The sequence below is a fragment of the Coregonus lavaretus genome, assembly GCF_964263955.1.
Source record: "Coregonus lavaretus genome assembly, chromosome: 18".
NCBI lineage: Eukaryota > Metazoa > Chordata > Actinopteri > Salmoniformes > Salmonidae > Coregonus > Coregonus lavaretus.
The window spans coordinates 49,430,918-49,451,375 of record NC_140005.1 but is presented as its reverse complement, the minus strand read 5'-3'; the positions used below and the strand labels follow the sequence as shown (position 1 = coordinate 49,451,375).

General features: G+C 47.0%; 1 protein-coding gene across 1 annotated transcript in view; it reads right to left on the bottom strand.

The window, feature by feature from the left end:
- Positions 1 to 760: 760 nt before the first annotated feature.
- kcnk5a (potassium channel, subfamily K, member 5a) overlaps positions 761 to 20,458 on the bottom strand; it is a gene marked incomplete at both ends in the record, with an annotated part of 33,090 nt that continues 13,392 nt past the window's right edge. Inside the window, one exon of the mRNA XM_084181930.1 lies at positions 761 to 972. Coding sequence (XP_084038056.1) covers positions 761 to 972 — 212 coding nt within the window. The remainder of the gene's footprint in view (positions 973 to 20,458) is intronic.

Sequence of the window (20,458 nt, the reverse complement as noted above, 5' to 3'; positions counted from 1 at the left end):
TAGTCTCTCGTGGACAGACTACGGACACATAAATGGTACAGTAGATCTGTCATGATACAACGGGATGTGTGAGATAATGAGCAGCATTAGTTCCGGTGCTTTGGACAAATCACGATTTTGCAGGTGTTAGCATCTTTCAAATTTCGGAAGGGGAGGAGATTTTGGCCAAATGATTTGCCCGTTACTTGCAAAGAGAGAGGGCGGAGCTCTTCATTCTGGTTCCGATCCTTGTTCTAGCTCTTCTCTTAACACATATGGACCCAGAACTTAATCGAGCATCTGACAAATTACGGAAGACTTTAGTTATGGGTTATCCGAAATTACATTCCGTGCAGCCCCAGAAATACTAGATATTAAGAGAATTTCAAAAATGCTGATCCCTCACTTAGAAGATTGAACTGAGGGTATATGGGGCTGAGAGGAACATAGGGCTGAGGGAACATGGGGCTGAGGGAACATGGGGCTGAGGGAACATAGACATGGTCCCAGTATGTTTACATTAACATTTACCACTACCAGGAGAATTGCCAACCCATTGCTGCTTATCATGATCCCCTGCTTGCTGCATGTTCTATCCCAGGTCTGACCCACTGCTAGTTTCCCCTAGTTGCAAATCTAACATGTTCTTCCCTTCCCTCAATTCTAACCATTAATGAGGAAAATGCAAAACTGACCTAAGATTAGCGTGTGGATGCAACCACCTCTTTCTTTGTCCGGATGACATCATCAACTGTTTCTTAAAATGTTCTCTTTATTTCTTTTAACCATCCACCGGGGGCTCCTTGACCTCATCCACCGGTCCTGCGTTGCTAGGTTCCTCAGGGCTCCACCAGTGTTTGAGGTGGGTGTTGAGCCGCTCCAGGATGTCACTGGTGTGGTTGATGACGAGGGCCAACCAGGCCAGGCCGAAGAAGATCCAGGACGCCATGAGGACGCTGTACCACTCTGGATAGTACTGGTCGGGGTTACTGTCTATAGAACCGAGCAGAAAATATGAACAAAATATTCAGCAATATAGATTGACTTGACAGATACTTTGGGTTTATTATTAAAACCAAAGTGTTTCAGCCTATAGCCTTTGTCAGGGTATAATAGGAGAAGCAGCACAAACAGGGCCTGACCACCGTGGTAAGATGGCATCGTAACCTCATTTGTGTGGTATTTGATAACAACTCTACTGAAGTCATTATCAGATAGGTTCTCTCACGTGATTAAGCAAGGTAAAGTAAAACAATTTTTTTTGCCTAAATGTATTTAGGAATGACATAATAAAATGTTTGTTACATAATAAATACAGTGAGGGAAAAAAGTATTTGATCCCCTGCTGATTTTGTACGTTTGCCCACTGACAAAGAAATGATCAGTCTATAATGTTAATGGTAGGTTTATTTGAACAGTGAGAGACAGAATAACAACAAAATAATCCAGAAAAACGTATGTAAAAAATGTTATATATTGATTTGCATTTTAATGATTGTCTTTCAATTTCTTTAGGATTCTTTGAAACAAGCCACACTGACTTGGTACTACACAACCGTTGAGTAAACATTTGTGTGCTAGAACTAGCTCTTAAAACACACATGCACACAAGTAAGCCCACACGTGTGTCGAAAACACATCAAGAACACGTGAAGAACAGGGGACTACATCTCACACGGACACATGCATTACGAGTGTAACAGCATAGTGCTTGCAACACCAGAGTGGTGGGTTTGATGGGCAGCTCTTTATGGGCAGCTCAATTCTATCTACCACTAATAAATAGGCTGTTGCCTATTAGAGCAGAGGGTGTTAACAAACTGTAGCATAGCCTAACTGTGTAAATATATACACTGAACATGCTGTGCGTGTTGAATGCCCTTCCCTGTAAGCGTGCTGAAAGTCTGTTGTTAACTTATTTACTCTAAAATAGCATTGTATCTCGTCAAACACACATTTTTCCAAAAGTTTACTAAGGGTTGGTAACAGGCTGATTGGTTGGCTATTTGAGCCAGTAAAGGGGGCTTTACTATTCTTGGGTAGCGGAATTACTTTTGCTTCCCTACAGGCCTCAAGGCACACACTTTTTTGTAAGCTTAGATTGAAGAGATAGGAGTGGCAATATCATCCTTTATCATCCATTTTCCATCCAAGTTGTCAGACCCAGGCAGCTTGTCATTGTTGATAGACAACAATCATTTTTTCATCTCTTCCATACTCACTTTACGGAATTGAAAATTACAATGCTTGTCTTTCATAATTTGGTCAGTTATACTTGGATGTGGAGGTCCGGCGTTTGTTGCTGGCATTTCATGCCTAAGTTTGCTAATCTTGCCAATGAAAAAAAATCATTAAGTAGTTGACAGTATCAGCGGGTGCACCTTGTGCTGGGGACAATAAAAGGCCACTCTAAAATGTGCAGTTTTGTCACACAACGCAATGCCACAGATGTTTCAAGTTTTGAGGGAGTGTGCAATTGGCATGCTGACTGCAGGACTGTCCACCAGAGCTGTTGCCAGAGAATTCCATGTTCATTTCTCTACCATAAGCCGCCTCCAACGTCATTTTAGAGAATTTGGCAATACGTCCAACTGGCCTCACAACCGCAGACCATGTGTATGGCATCGTGTGTGCGAGCGGTTTGCTGATGTCAACGTTGTGAACAGAGTGCCCCACGGTGGCGGTGGGGATATGGTATGGGCAGACATAAGCTACGGACAACAAACACAATTGTATTTTATCGATGGCAATTTGAATGCACAAAGATACCGTGACGAGATCCTGAGGCCCATTGTCGTGCCATTAATCCGCCGCCATCACCTCATGTTTTAGCATGTTTCGGCCTCACCATTGACCATGTTTGGGATGCTCTAGATCATTGTGTACGACAGCGTGTTCCAGTTCCCGCCAATATCCAGCAACTTCGCACAGACATTGAAAGGAGTGTGAAGACATTCCACAGGCCACAATCAACAACCTGATCAACTCTATGCGAAGGAGATGTGTCGCGCTGCATGAGGCAAATGGTGGTTTCACCAGATACTGACTGCTTTTCTGATCCCCGACCCTACCTTTTTGTTAAGGTATTTGTGACCAACAGATGCATATCTGTATTCCCAGCCAAATGAAATCCACACGTCTGGAGGAAACCTCGCACCATCCCTGTGGTGAAGCATGGTGGTGGCAGCATCATGCTGTGGGGATGTATTTCAGCAGCAGGGACTGGGAGACTAGTCAGGATCGGGGGAAAGATGAACGGAGCAAAGTACAGACAGATCCTTGATGAAAACCTACTCCAGAGCGCTCAGGACCTCAGACCGGGGCAAAGGTTCACCTTCCTACAGAACAACAACCCTAAGTACACAGCCAAAACAACGCAGGAGTGGCTTCAGGACAAGTCTCTGAATGTCCTTGAGTGGCCCAGCCAGAGCCCCGATTTGAACCCGATCGAGTGTCTCTGGAGCGACGCTCCCCATCCAACCTGACAGAGCTTGAGAGGATCTGCAGAGAAGAATGGGAGACATTCTCCAGATACAGTTGTGCCAAGCTTGTAGCATCATACCCAAGAAGACTCAAGGCTGTAATTGCTGCCAAAGGTGCTTCAACAAAGTACTGAGTAAAGGGTCTGAATACTTATGTAAATGTTTCTGTTTATTATTTTTAATACATTTGCCAAAATTTGTCTGAATACTTTCCGAATTCACTGTACATATGAAATAGGTATAACAGTATGTAAACATTATTAAAGTGACCCGCGTTCCATTATTAAAGTGAGCAGTGTTCCATGTCTATGTACATAGGGCAGCTGCATCTAAGGTGCAGGGTTGAGTAGCCGGATAGTGACAGTGTATAAGTTCAGGGCAGGGTACTGGGTGGAGGCCGGCTAGTGATGGCTGTTTAAAAGTATGATGGCCTTGAGATAGAAGCTGTTTTTCAGTCTCTCGTTCCCAGCTTTGATGCACCTGTACTGACCTCGCCCTCTGGATGATAGCGGGGTGAACAGGCCATGGCTCAGGTGGGTGAGGTCCTTGAAGATCTTCTTGGCCTTCCTGTGACACCGGGTGCTGTAGATGTCCTGGAGGGCAGGCAGTGTGCCCCTGGTCATGCATTGGACAGACTGCACCAACCCCAAGGGAAGCCAAGCTCAACTGGGTCTAACCCTTCACCTCCAAGGTCCTGACCAGGCATTTTGGTCAAGGACATGGAGGACCTGGGTGTCGGCAGTACGCTGGTGATTAACTCATTGCTAGCCGAATACCTCAATTCTCGGCTTCCATTTACCAGAAGGTCTGACTGTCTGCCGCATGTTCAGTACGAGCTCTGAACGTGACATCATTACTCCTGGCATACCAGGCTGATATGATGCATCAGATGATGCTCGGCAACGCTAACCAGGCTGTCTGGAACGAGATCTGTGTCAACACAGATCTCAACCTCGGGGCCTCTAGAGGCGCCATCCAAGTCTGTGGCTGAGCAATGAGCCTTGCGGTGGTAGGAGAGAGAGCCTTGTGGCTCAACCTGTCAGGTCTCTCGGACAAGGAGAATGCATACACCAAGGCCGAGCCTTCAACTTTTGTCTGCCCCGTAGACCCTGGAACCATTGCAACCCGGGCTACGCTTCCACCAGCTCAGGCTCGGTGGCAGAGAGTGGGCATGCTACTGTGAACCCCCAGACACAACAGGCTAACCCTCAGTTCTCATCCCAGAATAGCGGCCGACACTGTTGCAAACCGCTGCCGCAGCATCCAAGTTCCATCCCCTATCAGGAAGAAGGGACATCAGAACTAGGTGTACGCCCCCTGTGGCAGACGGAGCTCTGCACTGTCCACTCTCATGTAGTGCACAGATTCCATACCCCCTTCTCCAGCGGGGAGCGATTCGTCCATACTCCTATAAACCTTCCCGCTGCCATACACTCGCTCTCAAGGAAGACTCAGGGAGCCCACTCTACCCCTGTGTGCCCTCCGTGCCACAGCTCTCCCCTCGGCTCGTTCATTCCAAACAGCCAAGGCAGGAAGACAAACTGGCAGTCGCCACCAGGCACTGCAAAGTTCCTATACTATTTTCAGTAAAAACACCTCTTTCGCAACCAGGCGTCTTGCCAAGGGCAAAGAGCAAAAATATAATGAAAGAGCAATGCACTCCGCCACCACCAGTGTGCGTCGATGCACCACTGGTGAACGAGAGTCATCCTCCCCATGGGCTGCTCGCCAAGAGGTTAGACAACTGGTGTGCATGCACAGTCAACCCTTGGATCCTATCCACGGTACCAAGGGCTACAGACTACAGTTTGCTATGATATCTCCTGCCTTCAGTGTGAATCAATGACTCCAACTTCATCATCAAGTTTTCTGACAACAAGATGGTGGAAGGTCTAATCACCGGCAATGATGAGACAGCCTACAGGGAGGAGGTCAGTGACCTGGCAGTGTGTTGCCGGGACAACAACCTCTCCCTCAACGTCAGGAAGACCAAGGAGCTGATCGTGGACTACAGGAAATAGGGGGGCGAGTACGCCCCTATTCACATCGACGGGGCTGCAGTGGAGCGGGTCAAGAGCTTAAAGTTCCTCGGGTCCAAATCACTAAGAACTCAAAATGGTCCACACACACGCACAGTCGTGAAGAAGGCGCCACAGCGCCTCTTCCCCCTCAGGAGGTTGAAAAAGTTTGGCATGGGCCCTCAAATCCTCAAAATATTCTACAGCTGCACCCTTGAAAGCATCTTGACTGGCTGCATCACTGCTTCACATGGCAACAGCACCTCCCTCGATAGTATGGCGCTACAGAGGGTGGTGCGGGCAGCCTAGCACATCACTGGGGCCGAGCTCCCTGCCATCGAGGACCTCTATATTAGACAGTGTGAAAGGAAGGCCCGGAAAATCCTCCTGGTAGCCCCCAGATGGCCGGGCAAGCACTGGTTAGCTGAGATCATTATCCTGCTTTATGATGAGCCCTGGCAACTCCCGTTATGCACGGATCTCCTGACCCAGGCGAATGGGAAAATTGATCACCCTCACCCAGAGACCATGGACCTAAGGGTCTGGCCCATGAGAGGTTAAGGCCTAGATTCAATCAGATCAAGCGTTAACCGCCGATAGCAGACACCGGCATAGCGGATGTTTTGGCAGTGTCAGGGGTAGAACTGCATTGGACCCGTCAAATCGTTGAGCAGTTGCTCTTGAGATCATTGTCACATCTGCCCCAGTCGCGCTAGAAGTTTAGAACTAGAAAGTGTAGGCTATATAGAAATAATTATGTTCAAGTAGAAAAATCATTAAATGGAATAATGCGGATTTCTATCATCCTAATCGAGGTGTAGATTACATCTCACATTCCTGTGTTCAAACTTGTAAACAAAGCTGCATAGGATTTCTGTCAATGTGACTGCAGGCAATGGCAATGTCCACTTTAAGTATAATCCCAGGAGCCGCTAGTATATTTGACAGCTGTAATGCAGTTCCACCTTCGACACCGCCACAACAACCGCTATGCGGATGTCAGCAAAAGCGGATCTGATTGAATAGAGCCCTAAATCTAGATATGACTGGTCTGTCTCTAAGAGTCATTGAGACTATCCAGAGTGCCAGAGCCTTCTACATGCTCACTTTACAGAAACTTAACAGTGCATCTTTGAGAAGTGGTGTGACCAAAAACAGATAATTTCTTATCAATCTTCTGTCAGAGGTTTTGTGCTTCCTGCAAGACATTCTGGACAGAGGGAATGCTTTTTCCACAGTTAAGCCTTTCTCCACAGTTAAGGTCTACTTAGCCGCTATCTCGGCCTGTCATATAGGCTTCAATAGCAGCATGGTGGACAAGCAACCGCTGTTATGCTGTTTAATGAAGGGGGTGCTTTGCTTACGTCTAGTGTCCAAGCCTGTATCCCCGCCTTGGGATCTGTCTACTGTGATTGAGGCTTTGTCTTTTGAGCTGCTGGAGACTGTAGAGATGAAATATCTCTCCCTTAAGTCCGCTTTAGTGGTCGCCCTCATATATGTGTATCACCACACTGTAGTACCAGTCAAAAGTTTGGACACACCTACTCATTCAAGGGTTTTTCTTTATTTTTACATTTTTCTTTACATTGTAGAATAATAGTGAAGACATCAAAACTATTAAATAACACATATGGAATCATGTAGTAACCAAAAAAGTGTTAAACAAATCAAAATATATGTTATATTTGAGATTCTTCAAAGTAGCCACCCTCTGCCTTGATGACAGCTTTGCTTTGCACCATGTCAGACCCCCCTTTGCCTCCAGAACAGCCTGAATTGTTGGGGGCATGGATTTACAAGTCAGAAACATTCCGCAGGGATGTTGGTCCATGCTGACGCGATGGTATCACGCAGTTGCTACAGATTGGACAGCGGTACACCACCAGGATGGGTCCATGGACTAATGCTGCTTACGCCAACTCCTGACACTGCCATCAGCATGACGCAAAAGGAACCCGGATTCGTCAGACCAGGCGAGGTATTTCCACTCCTCAATTGTCCAGTGTTGGTGATCGCGTTCCCACTGGAGCCGCTTCTTATTGTTTTTAGCTGATAGCAGTGGAACCCGGTGTGGTCTTCTGCTGCAATAGCCCATCCGTTACAAGGATCGATGAGTTGTGTGTTCCGAGATGTCGTTCTGCAAACCACTTTTGTACTGCGTCGTTATTTGTCTGTTTGTGGCCCGCCTGTTAGCTTGCACGTTTCTTGCCATTCTCCTTCGACCTCTCTCATCAGTGAGCTGTTTTTGCCCACAGGACTTCCGCTGACTGCCTGTCTACCTGCTTTATATAGCAAGCCACAGCCACGTGACTCACTGTCTGTAGGAGCGATCCATTTTCATGAACCAAATAAACTGTCCGGTGAGTGTATATGTATATATATACACTGAACAAAAATATAAACACAACATGCAACAATTTCAAAGATTTTACTGAGTTACAGTTCATATAAGGAAATCAGTCAATTGAAATAAATTAATTAGGCTCTAATCTATGGATTTCACTTGACTGGGCAGGGGCACAGCCATGGGTGGGCCTGGGAGGGCATAGGCCCATCCTCTTGGGAGCCAGGCCGACCCACTTGGGATCCAGGCACAGCCAATCAGAATGAGTTTTTCCCCACAAAAGCGCTTTGTCAGATAAACACTCCAAACAGCCTATGCGACCGCTCGGAGGCGTCCGCATGGTCCTAAAGCACACCATTGCTTCGTTTTGTATCACATTCCAATTATGAAACTGGGGGGGGACAAAAAAGCAATTTCAGAACGTGGGGACCCAGTTGTTCCCCTGTTAAAAACAGTGCCTTCAGAAAGTATTCATACCCCTTGGACTTATTTCACATGTTGTTGTGTTACAGCCTAAATTCCAAATGGATTAAATATTCATTTTTTCTCAAGCATCTACACACATCCCATAATGACAAAGTGAAAACTTGTTTTTAGAAAATAAAAACGTTTTATTGAAAATGAAATACAGAAATATCTAATTCACATCAGTATTCACACCCCTAAGTCAATACTTTGTAAAAGCACCTTTGGCAGTGATTACAGCTGTGAGTCTTTCTGGGTTAGTCTCAAAGCGCTTTCCACACCTGGATTGTGCAACATTTGCCCATTATTCTTTTCAAAAATGATTCAAGCGCTGTCAAATTGGTTGTTGATCATTGTTAAACAACCATTTTCAGGTCGTGCTATAGATTTTCAAGTAGATTTAAGTCAAAACTGTATTTTCAACACCTTTTTGCCAACAGGATGCGAGTTTTTGAATATTTTGATTGTGTACAGGCTTCCTTCTTTTCACTGTCAATTTGGTTAGTATTGTTGAGTAACTACAATGTTGTTGATCCATCCTCAGTTCTCTACCATAACTCTGTAACTGTTTTAAAGTCACCATTGGCCTCATGGTGAAGTCCCTGAGCGGTTTCCTTCCTCTCCGGCAACTGAGTTAGGAAGGACGCCTGTATCTTTGTAGTGACTGGGTGTATTGATACACCATCCAAAGTAATTAATAAATTCACCATGCTCAAAGGGATATTCAATGTCTGCATTTTAATTCATTTTTACCCTTCTTTGCGAGGCATTAGAAAACCTCACTAGTCTTTGTGGTTGAATCTGTGTTTGAAATTCACTGCTCGACTGAGGGACCTTACAGATAACTGTATGTGTGGGGTATAGAGATGAGGTAGTCATTCAAAAATTATGTCCATGCAACTTATTATGCCATTTTCTACTCCTGAACTTATTTAGGCTTGCCATAAATGCAGTTGAATAGTTATTGACACAAGACATTTCAGCTTTTCATTTGTAATTAATTTTTTAAAATGTTGATAAACATAATTCCACTTTGACATTATAGGGTATTGTGTGTAGGCCAGTGACAAACAATCTAAATATAATCTATTTTAAATGCAGGCTATAACACAACAAAATGTGGAAAAGGTCAAGGGGTGTGAATACTTTCTAAAGGCACTGTATGCTTTCCCACTTTGCTAACTAGCTAGCTAGCATCTGATTGCAGGTAAAGTTACCCAGAGTAGCTAATGTTAGCTAACGTTAACGTTAGCTGCTAGAGAAAAAAATGGTTTACTAACGTTAGCTAGCTAGCTAGCTACATACGTAGTTAACATTAGTTAGCTACAATACATGACCAAAAGTATGTGGACACCTGCTCGTCGAACATCTCTTCCAAAATCATGGGCATTAATATGGAGTTGGTTCCCCCTTTGCTGCTATAACAGCATCCACCCTTCTGGGAAGGCTTTCCACTAGATGTTAGAACCATACTGCAGTGACTTGCCTCCATTCAGCCACAAGAGCATTAGTGAGGTTGGGTACTGATGTTGGGCGATTAGGCCTGGCTCACAGTCGGCATTCCAATTCATCCCAAAGGTGTTCGATGGGGTTGAGGTCAGGGCTCTGTGCAGGCCAGTCAAGTTCTTCCAAACCGATCTCGACAAACCATTTCTGTATGGACCTCACTTTGTGCACAGGGGCATTGTCATGTTGAAACAGGAAAGGGCCTTCCCCAAACTGTTGCCACAAAGTTGGAAGCACAGAATCATCTAGAATGTCATTGTATGCTGTAGCGTTAAGATTTCCCTTCACTGGAACTAAGGGACCTAGACCGAACCATGAAAAACAGCCCCAGACCATTATTCCTCCTCCACCAAACTTTACAGTTGGCACTATGCATTGGGGCAGGTAGCGTTCTCCTGGCATCCGCCAAACCCAGATTCATCCATCGGACTGCCAGATGGTGAAGTGTGATTCATCACTGCCAGATGGAATGTTTTTCCAACACTCCAGCCAACGCTTGGCATTACGCATGGTGATCTTAGGCCTGTGTGCGGCTGCTCTGCCTTAGAAACCCATTCCATGAAGCTCCCGACAAACAGTTCTTGGGCTGAAATTGCTTCCAGAGGCAGTTTGGAACTTGGTAATGAGTGTTGCAACCGAGGACAGACGCTTTCTATGCGCTACGTGCTTCAGCACTCGGCGACCCAGTTCTGTGAGCTTGTGTGGCCTACCACTTTGCGGCTGAGCCGTTGTTGCTCATAGAGGTTTCCACTTCACAATAACAGCACTTACAGTGGACTGGGGCAGCTCTAGCAGGGCAGATACAGTGGGGAGAACAAGTATTTGATAGACTGCCGATTTTGCAGGTTTTCCTACTTACAAAGCATGTAGAGGTCTGTAATTTTTATCATAGGTACACTTCAACTGTGAGAGACGGAATCTAAAACAAAAATCCAGAAAATCATATTATATGATCTTTAAGTAATTAATTTGCATTTTATTGCATGACATAAGTATTTGATCACCTACCAACCAGTAAGAATTCCGGCTCTCACAGACCTGTTAGTTTTTCTTTAAGAAGCCCTGCTGTTCTCCACTCATTACCTGTATTAACTGCACCTGTTTGAACTCGTTACCTGTATAAAAGACACCTGTCCACACACTCAATCAAACAGACTCCAACCTCTCCACAATGGCCAAGACCAGAGAGCTGTGTAAGGACATCAGGGATAAAATTGTAGACCTGCACATGATTTTTAAGTAATTAATTTGCATTATATTGCATGACATAAGGATTTGATACATCAGAAAAGCAGAACTTTTAATATTTGGTACAGAAACCTTTGTTTGCAATTACAGAGATCATACGTTTCCTCTAGGTCTTGACCAGGTTTGCACACACTGCAGCAGGGATTTTGGCCCACTCCTCCATACAGACCTTCTCCAGATCCTTCAGGTTTCGGGGCTTTCACTGGGCAATACAGACTTTCAGCTCCCTCCAAAGATGTTCTATTGGGCTCAGGTCTGGAGAATGGCTAGGCCACTCCAGGACCTTGAGATGCTTCTTACGGAGCCACTCCTTAGTTGCCCTGGCTGTGTGTTTCGGGTCATTGTCATGATGGAAGACCCAGCCACGACCCATCTTCAATGCTCTTACTGAGGGAAGGAGGTTGTTGGCCAAGATCTTGCGATACAATGCCCCATCCATTCTCCGCTCAATACGGTGCAGTCGTCCTGTCCCCTTTGCAGAAAAGCATCCCCAAAGAATGATGTTTCCACCTCCTTGCTTCACGGTTGGGATGGTGTTGGATGATGTTTTTGGAGTGGTCGGGAGAGGTTGTGTTTTCTCTAGCAGGAGGTAAGCTTGGCTTCTTATATGGTGTTGAGTAAAGCTTAAACCATGTATTGAGATTGTAGGTAGGTAGTTGTAGTTAGGTATTGTAGGTAGTTTATTTAGGTAGTTATTGTAGGTTTTTGTAGGTAATTATTGTAGGTAAGTATTGTATACGGCGGAGCCCGGCGAAGCACGAGGCTAGCTAGCTAGCGGGTAGCTACTGGTAACGTTTAGCAACGGTGGATAGTTGTTTCCAATGTTATTTCACGCTTAAGAGTACAGTACAGAGTAGAGTACAGTTAGCTAGCCGTTTTTCAAACAAAGTCAACACAGTAGCCATTGCTAGCTAGCCAACACGACCAGCTAACTGTACTGTAGCAGCTAAATACAATTTATTTGTGCTAGCCAGCCAACGTTTAATTATTGCTGCGTTATGAAAGGAACTAGACACGGACACGAATTATCTGTTTAGTGTGTTAACACACTATTGGTAGTTTGTTGTAACCAAGTATTGGTGCTAAACTGTGTGTTATTGGATGCTAGCATGCTAGTTAGCTATGGCGTCATAGTTAGGCATCGTGGGCTGTTGTGGGTAGTTATTGTAGGTTAGCATTGTATTCGGCGGTGCCGGGTGTAGCACGAAGCTAGCTAGCTAGCCGTTTTTCAAACAAAGTCAACACAGTAGCCATAGCTAGCTAGCCAACACGACCAGCTAACTGTACTGTAGCAGCTAAATACAATATATTTGTGCTAGCTAGCCAACGTTTAATTATTGCTGCGTTATGAAAGGAACTAGACACGGACACAAATTATCTGTTTAGTGTGTTAACACACTATTGGTAGTTTGTTGTAACCAAGTATTGGTGCTAAACTGTGTGTTATTGGATGCTAGCATGCTAGTTAGCTATGGCGTCATAGTTAGCTAGCTGAATAAAGTAAGTTGAGTCTATTCCTAGAAACATTGAACCGCTGTAGTTCACAACAATTCTAATTTCTAAAGTGGAAGTTGGGAGAGTTTTTATTCGGGTGGTTCAGTGAAACAATTATAGTTTCTGAGGTGGAAGTTTTGGTGAGGGAGGCCCTACTCTCTCCTTTCCCAGATGTTTAGTTCATTTCATTCCGATCTCCTCTGCATTATTGTAGCCATTTGCTACAGCCTGTCAACTATGCCTCTGCCTATCCCTGTTCTCTCCTCTCCGCACAGGCTACACAAACGCCTCACACCGCGTGGCTGCTGCCTCTCTAACCTGGTGGTCCCTGCACGCACCCCACACCTGGAGTTCCAGGTCTCAGGCAGCCTCTGGAACTGCCGTTCTGCTGCCAACAAGGCTGACTTCATCCCAGCCTATGCTAACCTCCAGTCCCTCGACTTCCTGGCGCTGACGGAAACATGGATTACCACTGAAAACACTGCTACTCCTACTGCTCTCTCCTCGTCTGACCATGTGTTCTCGCATACCCCGAGAGCATCTGGTCAGAGGGGTGGTGGCACAGGAATCCTCATCTCTCCCAAGTGGACATTCTAAATTTTTCCCCTAACCCATCTGTCTATCTCCTCATTTGAATTCCATGCTGTCACAGTCACTAGCCCATTTAAGCTTAATATCCTTGTCATCTATCGCCCTCCAGGTTCCCTTGGAGAGTTCATCAATGAGCTTGACGCCTTGATAAGTTCCTTTCCTGAGGATGGCTCACCCCTCACAGTTTTGGGGGATTTCAACCTCCCTACGTCTACATTTGACTCATTTCTCTCTGCCTCCTTCTTTCCACTCCTCTCCTCTTTTGACCTCACCCTCTCACCGTCCCCCCCTACTCACAAGGCAGGCAATACGCTTGACCTCATCTTTACTAGATGCTGCTCTTCTACTAATCTCACTGCAACTCCCCTCCATGTCTCCGACCACTACTTTGTATCCTTTTCTCTCTCGCTCTCCTCCAACACTACTCACTCTGCCCCTACACAGATGGTAATGCGCCGCCGCAACCTTCGCTCTCTCTCTCCCACTACTCTCTCCTCTTCCATCCTATCATCTCTTCCCTCTGCTCAATCCTTCTCCCTCCAATCTCCTGATTCTGCCTCCTCAACCCTCCTCTCCTCCCTTTCTGCATCCTTTGACTCTCTGTGTCCCCTATCCTCCCGGCCGGCTCGGTCCTCCCCTCCAGCTCCGTGGCTTGATGACTCATTGCGAGCTCACAGAACAGAGCTCCGGGCAGCGGAGCGGAAATGGAAGAAAACTAAACTCCCTGCCGACCTGGCATCTTTTCACTCCCTCCTCTCTACATTTTCTTCATCTGTTTCTGCTGCTAAGGCCACTTTCTACCACTCTAAATTCCAAGCATCTGCCTCTAACCCTAGGAAGCTCTTTGCCACATTCTCCTCCCTGCTGAATCCTCCACCCCCCCCCCTCCTCTCTCTCTGTGGATGACTTCGTCAACCACTTTGAAAAGAAGGTTGACGACATCCGATCCTCGTTTGTTAAGTCTAATGACACTGCTGGTCCTGCTCACACTGCCCTACCCTATGCTTTGACTTCTTTCTCCCCTCTCTCTCCAGATAAAATCCTGCGACTTGTGACTGCAGGCCGCCCAACAACCTGCCCGCTTGACCCCATCCCCTCCTCTCTTCTCCAGACCATCTCCGGTGACCTTCTCCCCTACCTCACCTCGCTGATCAACTCATCCTTGACCGCTGGCTATGTCCCTTCCGTCGTCAAGAGAGCGAGAGTTGCACCCTTTCTCAAAAAACCAACACTCGATCCCACTGATGTCAACAACTACAGACCAGTATCCCTTCTTTATTTTCTTTCCAAAACTATTGAGCGTGCCGTCTTTAGCCAACTCTCTTGCTATCTCTCTCAGAATGACCTTCTTGATCCAAACCAGTCAGGTTTCAGGACTGGTCATTCAACTGAGACTGCTCTTCTCTGTGTCACGGAGGCTCTCCGCACTGCTAAAGCTAACTCTCTCTCCTCTGCTCTTGTCCTTCTAGACCTGTCTGCTGCCTTTGATACTGTGAACCATCAGATCCTCCTCTCCACCCTCTCCGAGCTGGGCATCTCCGGCGCGGCTCACTCCTGGATTGCGTCCTACCTGACCGGTCGCTCCTACCAAGTGGCGTGGCGAGAAGCTGTCTCCGCACCACGTGCTCTCACCACTGGTGTCCCCCAGGGCTCAGTTCTAGGCCCTCTCCTATTCTCCCTATACACCAAGTCACTTGGCTCTGTCATATCCTCACATGGCCTCTCCTATCATTGCTACGCTGACGATACACAACTAATCTTCTCCTTTCCCCCTTCTGATAACCAGGTGGCGAATCGCATCTCTGCATGTCTGGCAGACATATCAGTATGGATGACGGATCACCACCTCAAGCTGAACCCTGGCAAGACGGAGCTGCTCTTCCTCCCGGGGAAGGACTGCCCGTTCCATGATCTCGCCATCACGGTTGACAACTCCGTTGTGTCCTCCTCCCAGAGTGCGAAGAGCCTTGGCGTGACCCTGGACAACACCCTGTCGTTCTCCGCTAACATCAAGGCGGTGACCCGATCCTGCAGGTTCATGCTCTACAACATTCGGAGAGTACGACCCTGCCTTACACAGGAAGCGGCACAGGTCCTAATCCAGGGACTTGTCATCTCCCGTCTGGATTACTGCAACTCGCTGTTGGCTGGGCTCCCTGCCTGTGCCATTAAACCCCTACAACTCATCCAGAATGCCGTAGCCCGTCTGGTGTTCAACCTTCCCAAGTTCTCTCACGTCACCCCGCTCCTCCGCACACTCCACTGGCTTCCGGTTGAAGCTCGCATCTGTTACAAGACCATGGTGCTTGCCTATGGAGCTGTGAGGGGATCAGCACCTCTTTACCTTCAGGCTCTGATCAGTCCCTACACCCAAACGAGGGCATTGCGTTCATCCACCTCTGGCCTGCTGGCTCCCCTTCCTCTGCGGAAGCATAGTTCCCGCTCAGCCCAGTCAAAACTGTTCGCTGCTCTGGCACCCCAATGGTGGAACAAGCTCCCTCACGACGCCAGGACAGCGGAGTCACTCACCACCTTCCGGAGACATTTGAAACCCCACCTCTTTAAGGAATACCTGGGATAGGATAAAGTAATCCTTCTACCCCCCCGGCCCCCCACAAAAAAAAAAAAAAAACTTATTGTAAAGTGGTTATCCCACTGGTCGCTCTGGATAAGAGCGTCTGCTAAATGACGTAAATGTAATGTAATGTAATGTGTTCTTGGGGTTGTACTCATCCTTCTTTTTCCTCCAAACACGGCGAGTGGAGTTTAGACCAAAAAGCTCTATTTTTGTCTCATCAGACCACATGACCTTCTCCCATTCCTCCTCTGGATCATCCAGATGGTCATTGGCAAACTTCAGATGGGCCTGGACATGCGCTGGCTTGAGCAGGGGGACCTTCCGTGCGCTGCAGAATTTTAATCCATGACGGCGTAGTGTGTTACTAATGGTTTTCTTTGAGACTGTGGTCCCAGCGCTCTTCAGGTCATTGACCAGGTCCTGCCGTGTAGTTCTGGGCTGATCCCTCACCTTCCTCATGATCATTGATGCCCCACGAGGTGAGATCTTGCATGGAGCCCCAGACCGAGGGTGATTGACCGTCATCTTGAACTTCTTCCATTTTCGAATAATTGCGCCAACAGTTGTTGCCTTCTCACCAAGCTGCTTGCCTATTGTCCTGTAGCCCATCCCAGCCTTGTGCAGGTCTACAATGTTATCCCTGATGTCCTTACACAGCTCTCTGGTCTTGGCCATTGTGGAGAGGTTGGAGTCTTTTTGATTGAGTGTGTGGACAGGTGTCTTTAATACAGGTAACAAGTTCAAACAGGTGCAGTTAATACAGGTAATGATTGGAGAACAGGAGGGCTTCTTAAAGAAAATCTAACAGGTCTGTGAGAGCCAGAATTCTCACTGGTTGGTAGGTGATCAAATACTTATGTCATGCAATAAAATGCAAATTAATTAGTTAAAAATCATACAATGTGATTTTCTGGATTTTTGTTTTAGATTCCGTCTCTCACAGTTGAAGTGTACCTATGATAAAAATTACAGACCTTTACATGCTTTGTAAGTAGGAAAACCTGCAAAATCGGCAGTGTATCAAATACTTGTTCTCCCCACTGTATTTGACAAACTGACTTGTTGGAAAGGTGGCACCCTATGACGGTGCCACGTTCAAAGTTACTGAGCTCTTCAGTAAGGCCATTCTACTGCTCTTGTTCGTCTATGGAGATTGCATGGCTGTGTGCTCGATTTTATACACCTGTCAGCGACAGGTGTGGCTGAAATAGCCAAATTCACTAATTTGAAGGGGTGTCCACATACTTTTGTATATATAGTGTATATGCACACACACGCACCAATGACTACTCACCAGCAGTAGCTAGGTACTTAAATGTTTAGAAAATTATTCTGACAAAAATGTGTACTTACAGTCCCCACTCTTGCTTGTCCTCAACTTTTTGAAAGTCGTCGCTGTGTGGCTTCGGTGTGGTTGTGAGAGGAGCAAATGGCGCTAATGACTTGCTCACAGTTATTGAATTGTGCACCCATAAGATTGATTACAGGCCGTTTTCAGTCCTATTCTGTGTATGTCAGAACATCTGACAACTTGACAACCTAAATTTGTCGACAAAAATAAATATTTTATGGATATTTTATTGTGGATATTTCCACGAAGCCACCATCATTTAATCAATATAGGCTATGCAATATATTATTATTTTTGTGGATCTCCTGTTTTCAATGAGTACAGCAAGCTAGCGGTCAGGCTGATCTTCAGCTAAATTTGGACCAAAACAGACAGACTAAACATAACTTGGGATTACTATTTTTGGCCGAAATACTGGCCATGACGGACGGACCTGATATCACCCATAATTCGAAGTCTGTGGACGTCGCGTGCTGAGTGGGAGTTACTTCCTACCCTGAGTGGGAGTTACCTCCTACCCTGTAAGTGGGAAGGTGGTACCACTGCATTGGACGACTCCATCCCATAAAGACAACAGAAAATCTGTGCGTGATCTTACCCTGTTGTTACATGGTACCACCTTCCCACTTACAGGGTAGGAGGTAAGCGGGGTGTAAAATGAAGTGGTATCTGTTTCCAAATAGATACAATGTAGTTACTTGTGAAGTACCACCACATTGGATGAGTCCATTCCATGAAGACAACAGCAAATCTGTAAATAATCTTACCATGTTGTTACATGGTACCACCTTCACACTTACAGGGTATATACAAGGTAAGAGGGCTGTAAAATGAATCTGTTTCTTATTCCATGTAAAAACAAGATACTTTCAAGTTTACTCCAGTACAATATAACTAAGGGATCCAGTTTGTAGAAGTGTGGACATTTTTCACAATAAAGACACACAATTCAGAGTGGAGTTTATTGAATTAAAATCAACCAAACAAGCCTAGCTAAGTAAAAACACATTTGTATTTACAATCAAATCAAAGATCTAGCATAACAACAAAAGTGAATTGCTTTCATTTCTACATGAAAATGAATTTTACATTAGCTACATGTAACGGGCAGTAGGATAGCCCGCCTTGTAGGGTTCCTTCTCAATACTAATTTACTCTGGACAGCTAGGATACCAAAAGGAGCTTGGTTCCTGCCCCCAACACAACTCACCTCGAAGCCTATTCTGCGTAGCTTGACTGGATGTAATGAGGACCTTAGAGATGGGGAAAGGTCTGATAAAAAGGGGGGAATGTTTGCGGGACGCCACCCGGAGGGGCAGATCCCGAGTGGACAGCCATACCCTCTGCCCAAGATGGTAGCGGGGAGCAGGGGTCCGGTGGCGGTCCGCCTGTCGTCGATACCTGGAGGTGGTCTTGAGAAGAGTGGCCCGGGCTTTCTTCCAGGTAGGGCAACAGCGACTGACGGAAATCTGGGCAGAAGGGCTGACCTCTTCGTCTTGCTCCAGGAAGAGCGGGGGCTGATATCCCAGGGAACACTCAAAAGGCGAGAGACCCGTAGCAGAACAAGGAAGGGTGTTGCGGGCATATTCCACCCACACGAGTAGCTGGCTCCTGGTGGTGGGATTGGTGGAGAGGAGGCAGTGAAGAGTCGTCTCCAGGTCCTGATTGGCTCGCTCCGACTGGCCATTAGACTAGGGATGAAAACCAGAGGACAGGCTGGCCAACGACCCAATGAGGGTGCAGAACGGCTTCCAGAACCGGGACGAGAACTGAGGACCGCGGAGAGAACTCCGGAAGACATGCTGCACCATGAGCGGGGCCATCTCCTTAGCTGAAGGCAACTTAGGAAGGTGAATAAAATGGGCGTCTTTGGAAAACCTGTCCACCACCGTAAGGATGGTGGTGTTGCCATCAGACAGAGGGAGGCCCGTGACGAAGTCCAAGGATATATGGGACCAGGGGCGGTGAGGGACTGGGAGTGGTTTAAGGAGCCAGCTTGCCGCGGAGTCTTGTTCTGCGCACACACAGTACAGGCGGCAATGAATGCAGAGACGTCAGGAACCATGGTGGGCCACCAAAACCGTTGTCGGACGAAAGTAATTCTCGATTTCCCAAGTCATAGTTCCTCTCAGTGAGGTTAAGGCAATGAGAAAAGAAGGCGGAGGGATGCAGCTTCTGGTCCTGGGCAGAATGCTGGGACATGACAGCCCCCACTTCGAAGTCCGAGGCGTTGACCTCCACCACGAACTGACGGGACGAGTCCGGTTGGATTAAGATGGGGGCTGTAGTGAATCGCTGCTTGAGGTCTGAGAATGCCCTGTCAGCTGCTGGAGACCATATGAATGGAACCTTGGGAGAGGTGAGTGCAGAGAGGGGGGAAGCAAGGGTGCTGTAACCCTGGACGAAACTACGGTATAAATTGGCAAACCCCAGGAAACGTTGCAGCTGCACTCTGGATGTGGTTTGAGGCCTATCCACCCATCACTCTCACCTTGTCAAGCTCCATCTGAATATTCCCTGCAGCGATGACATATCCTAGGAAGGAGATGGTGGAGCGATGGAACTCACGTTTCTCTGCCTTCACGAAAAGCTGATTCTCCAGGAGACTCTGGAGGACCTGTCGGACATGGAGGACGTGCTCTTGAGCTGACTGGAAATAGATGAGGATGTCGTCGAGGTAGACAAACACAAATCGGTTCAACATGTCTCGGAGCACATCATTGACCAGGGCCTGGAACACTGCGGGAGCGTTGGTCAGTCCGACCGGCATCACCAGGTACTCGTAGTTCCCGCTAGCCGTGTTAAAGGCAGTCTTCCATTCATCTCCTTCCCGTATCAAAATCAGATGGTAGGCGTTCCGAAGGTGCAACTTGGAGAAGATGATCACCCCCATGAGAGGCTTGAAAGCTGAGGAGATGAGTAGTAGCGGATAACATTTTTAAACCGTAATGTCATTGAGACCCCGGTAGTCAATACACGGATGCAGGGTCTTGTTCTTCTTCTCCACAAAGAAGAACCCTGCACCGTCGGGGGAGGAAGATGGACGCATAATCCCTGCAGTGAGAGAGTCCTCAATATACCCTTCCATTGCTTTGGTCTCTGGACCCGACAGGGAATAAAGTCACCCCCGAGGCGGTGCGGTGCCCGGGAGAAGGTCAATAGCACAGTCGTAGGGCCAATGCGGCAGAAGAGATGTGGCTCGGGCATAGTTGAAAACCTCCCGTAAATCCTGGTACTCCGCGGGAACAGCGTAGAGATCCAAGGTTTTTCCCAAGCCAGCAGAGAGACGTCCCTGGACAGGCTGCGCCGACTTCAGGCAATGAGAATGGCAAAACGGGCTCCAACCCATGATGGACCCTGTAGCCCAGTCGATAAGGGGATTTTGCCTCTGGAGCCATGAGA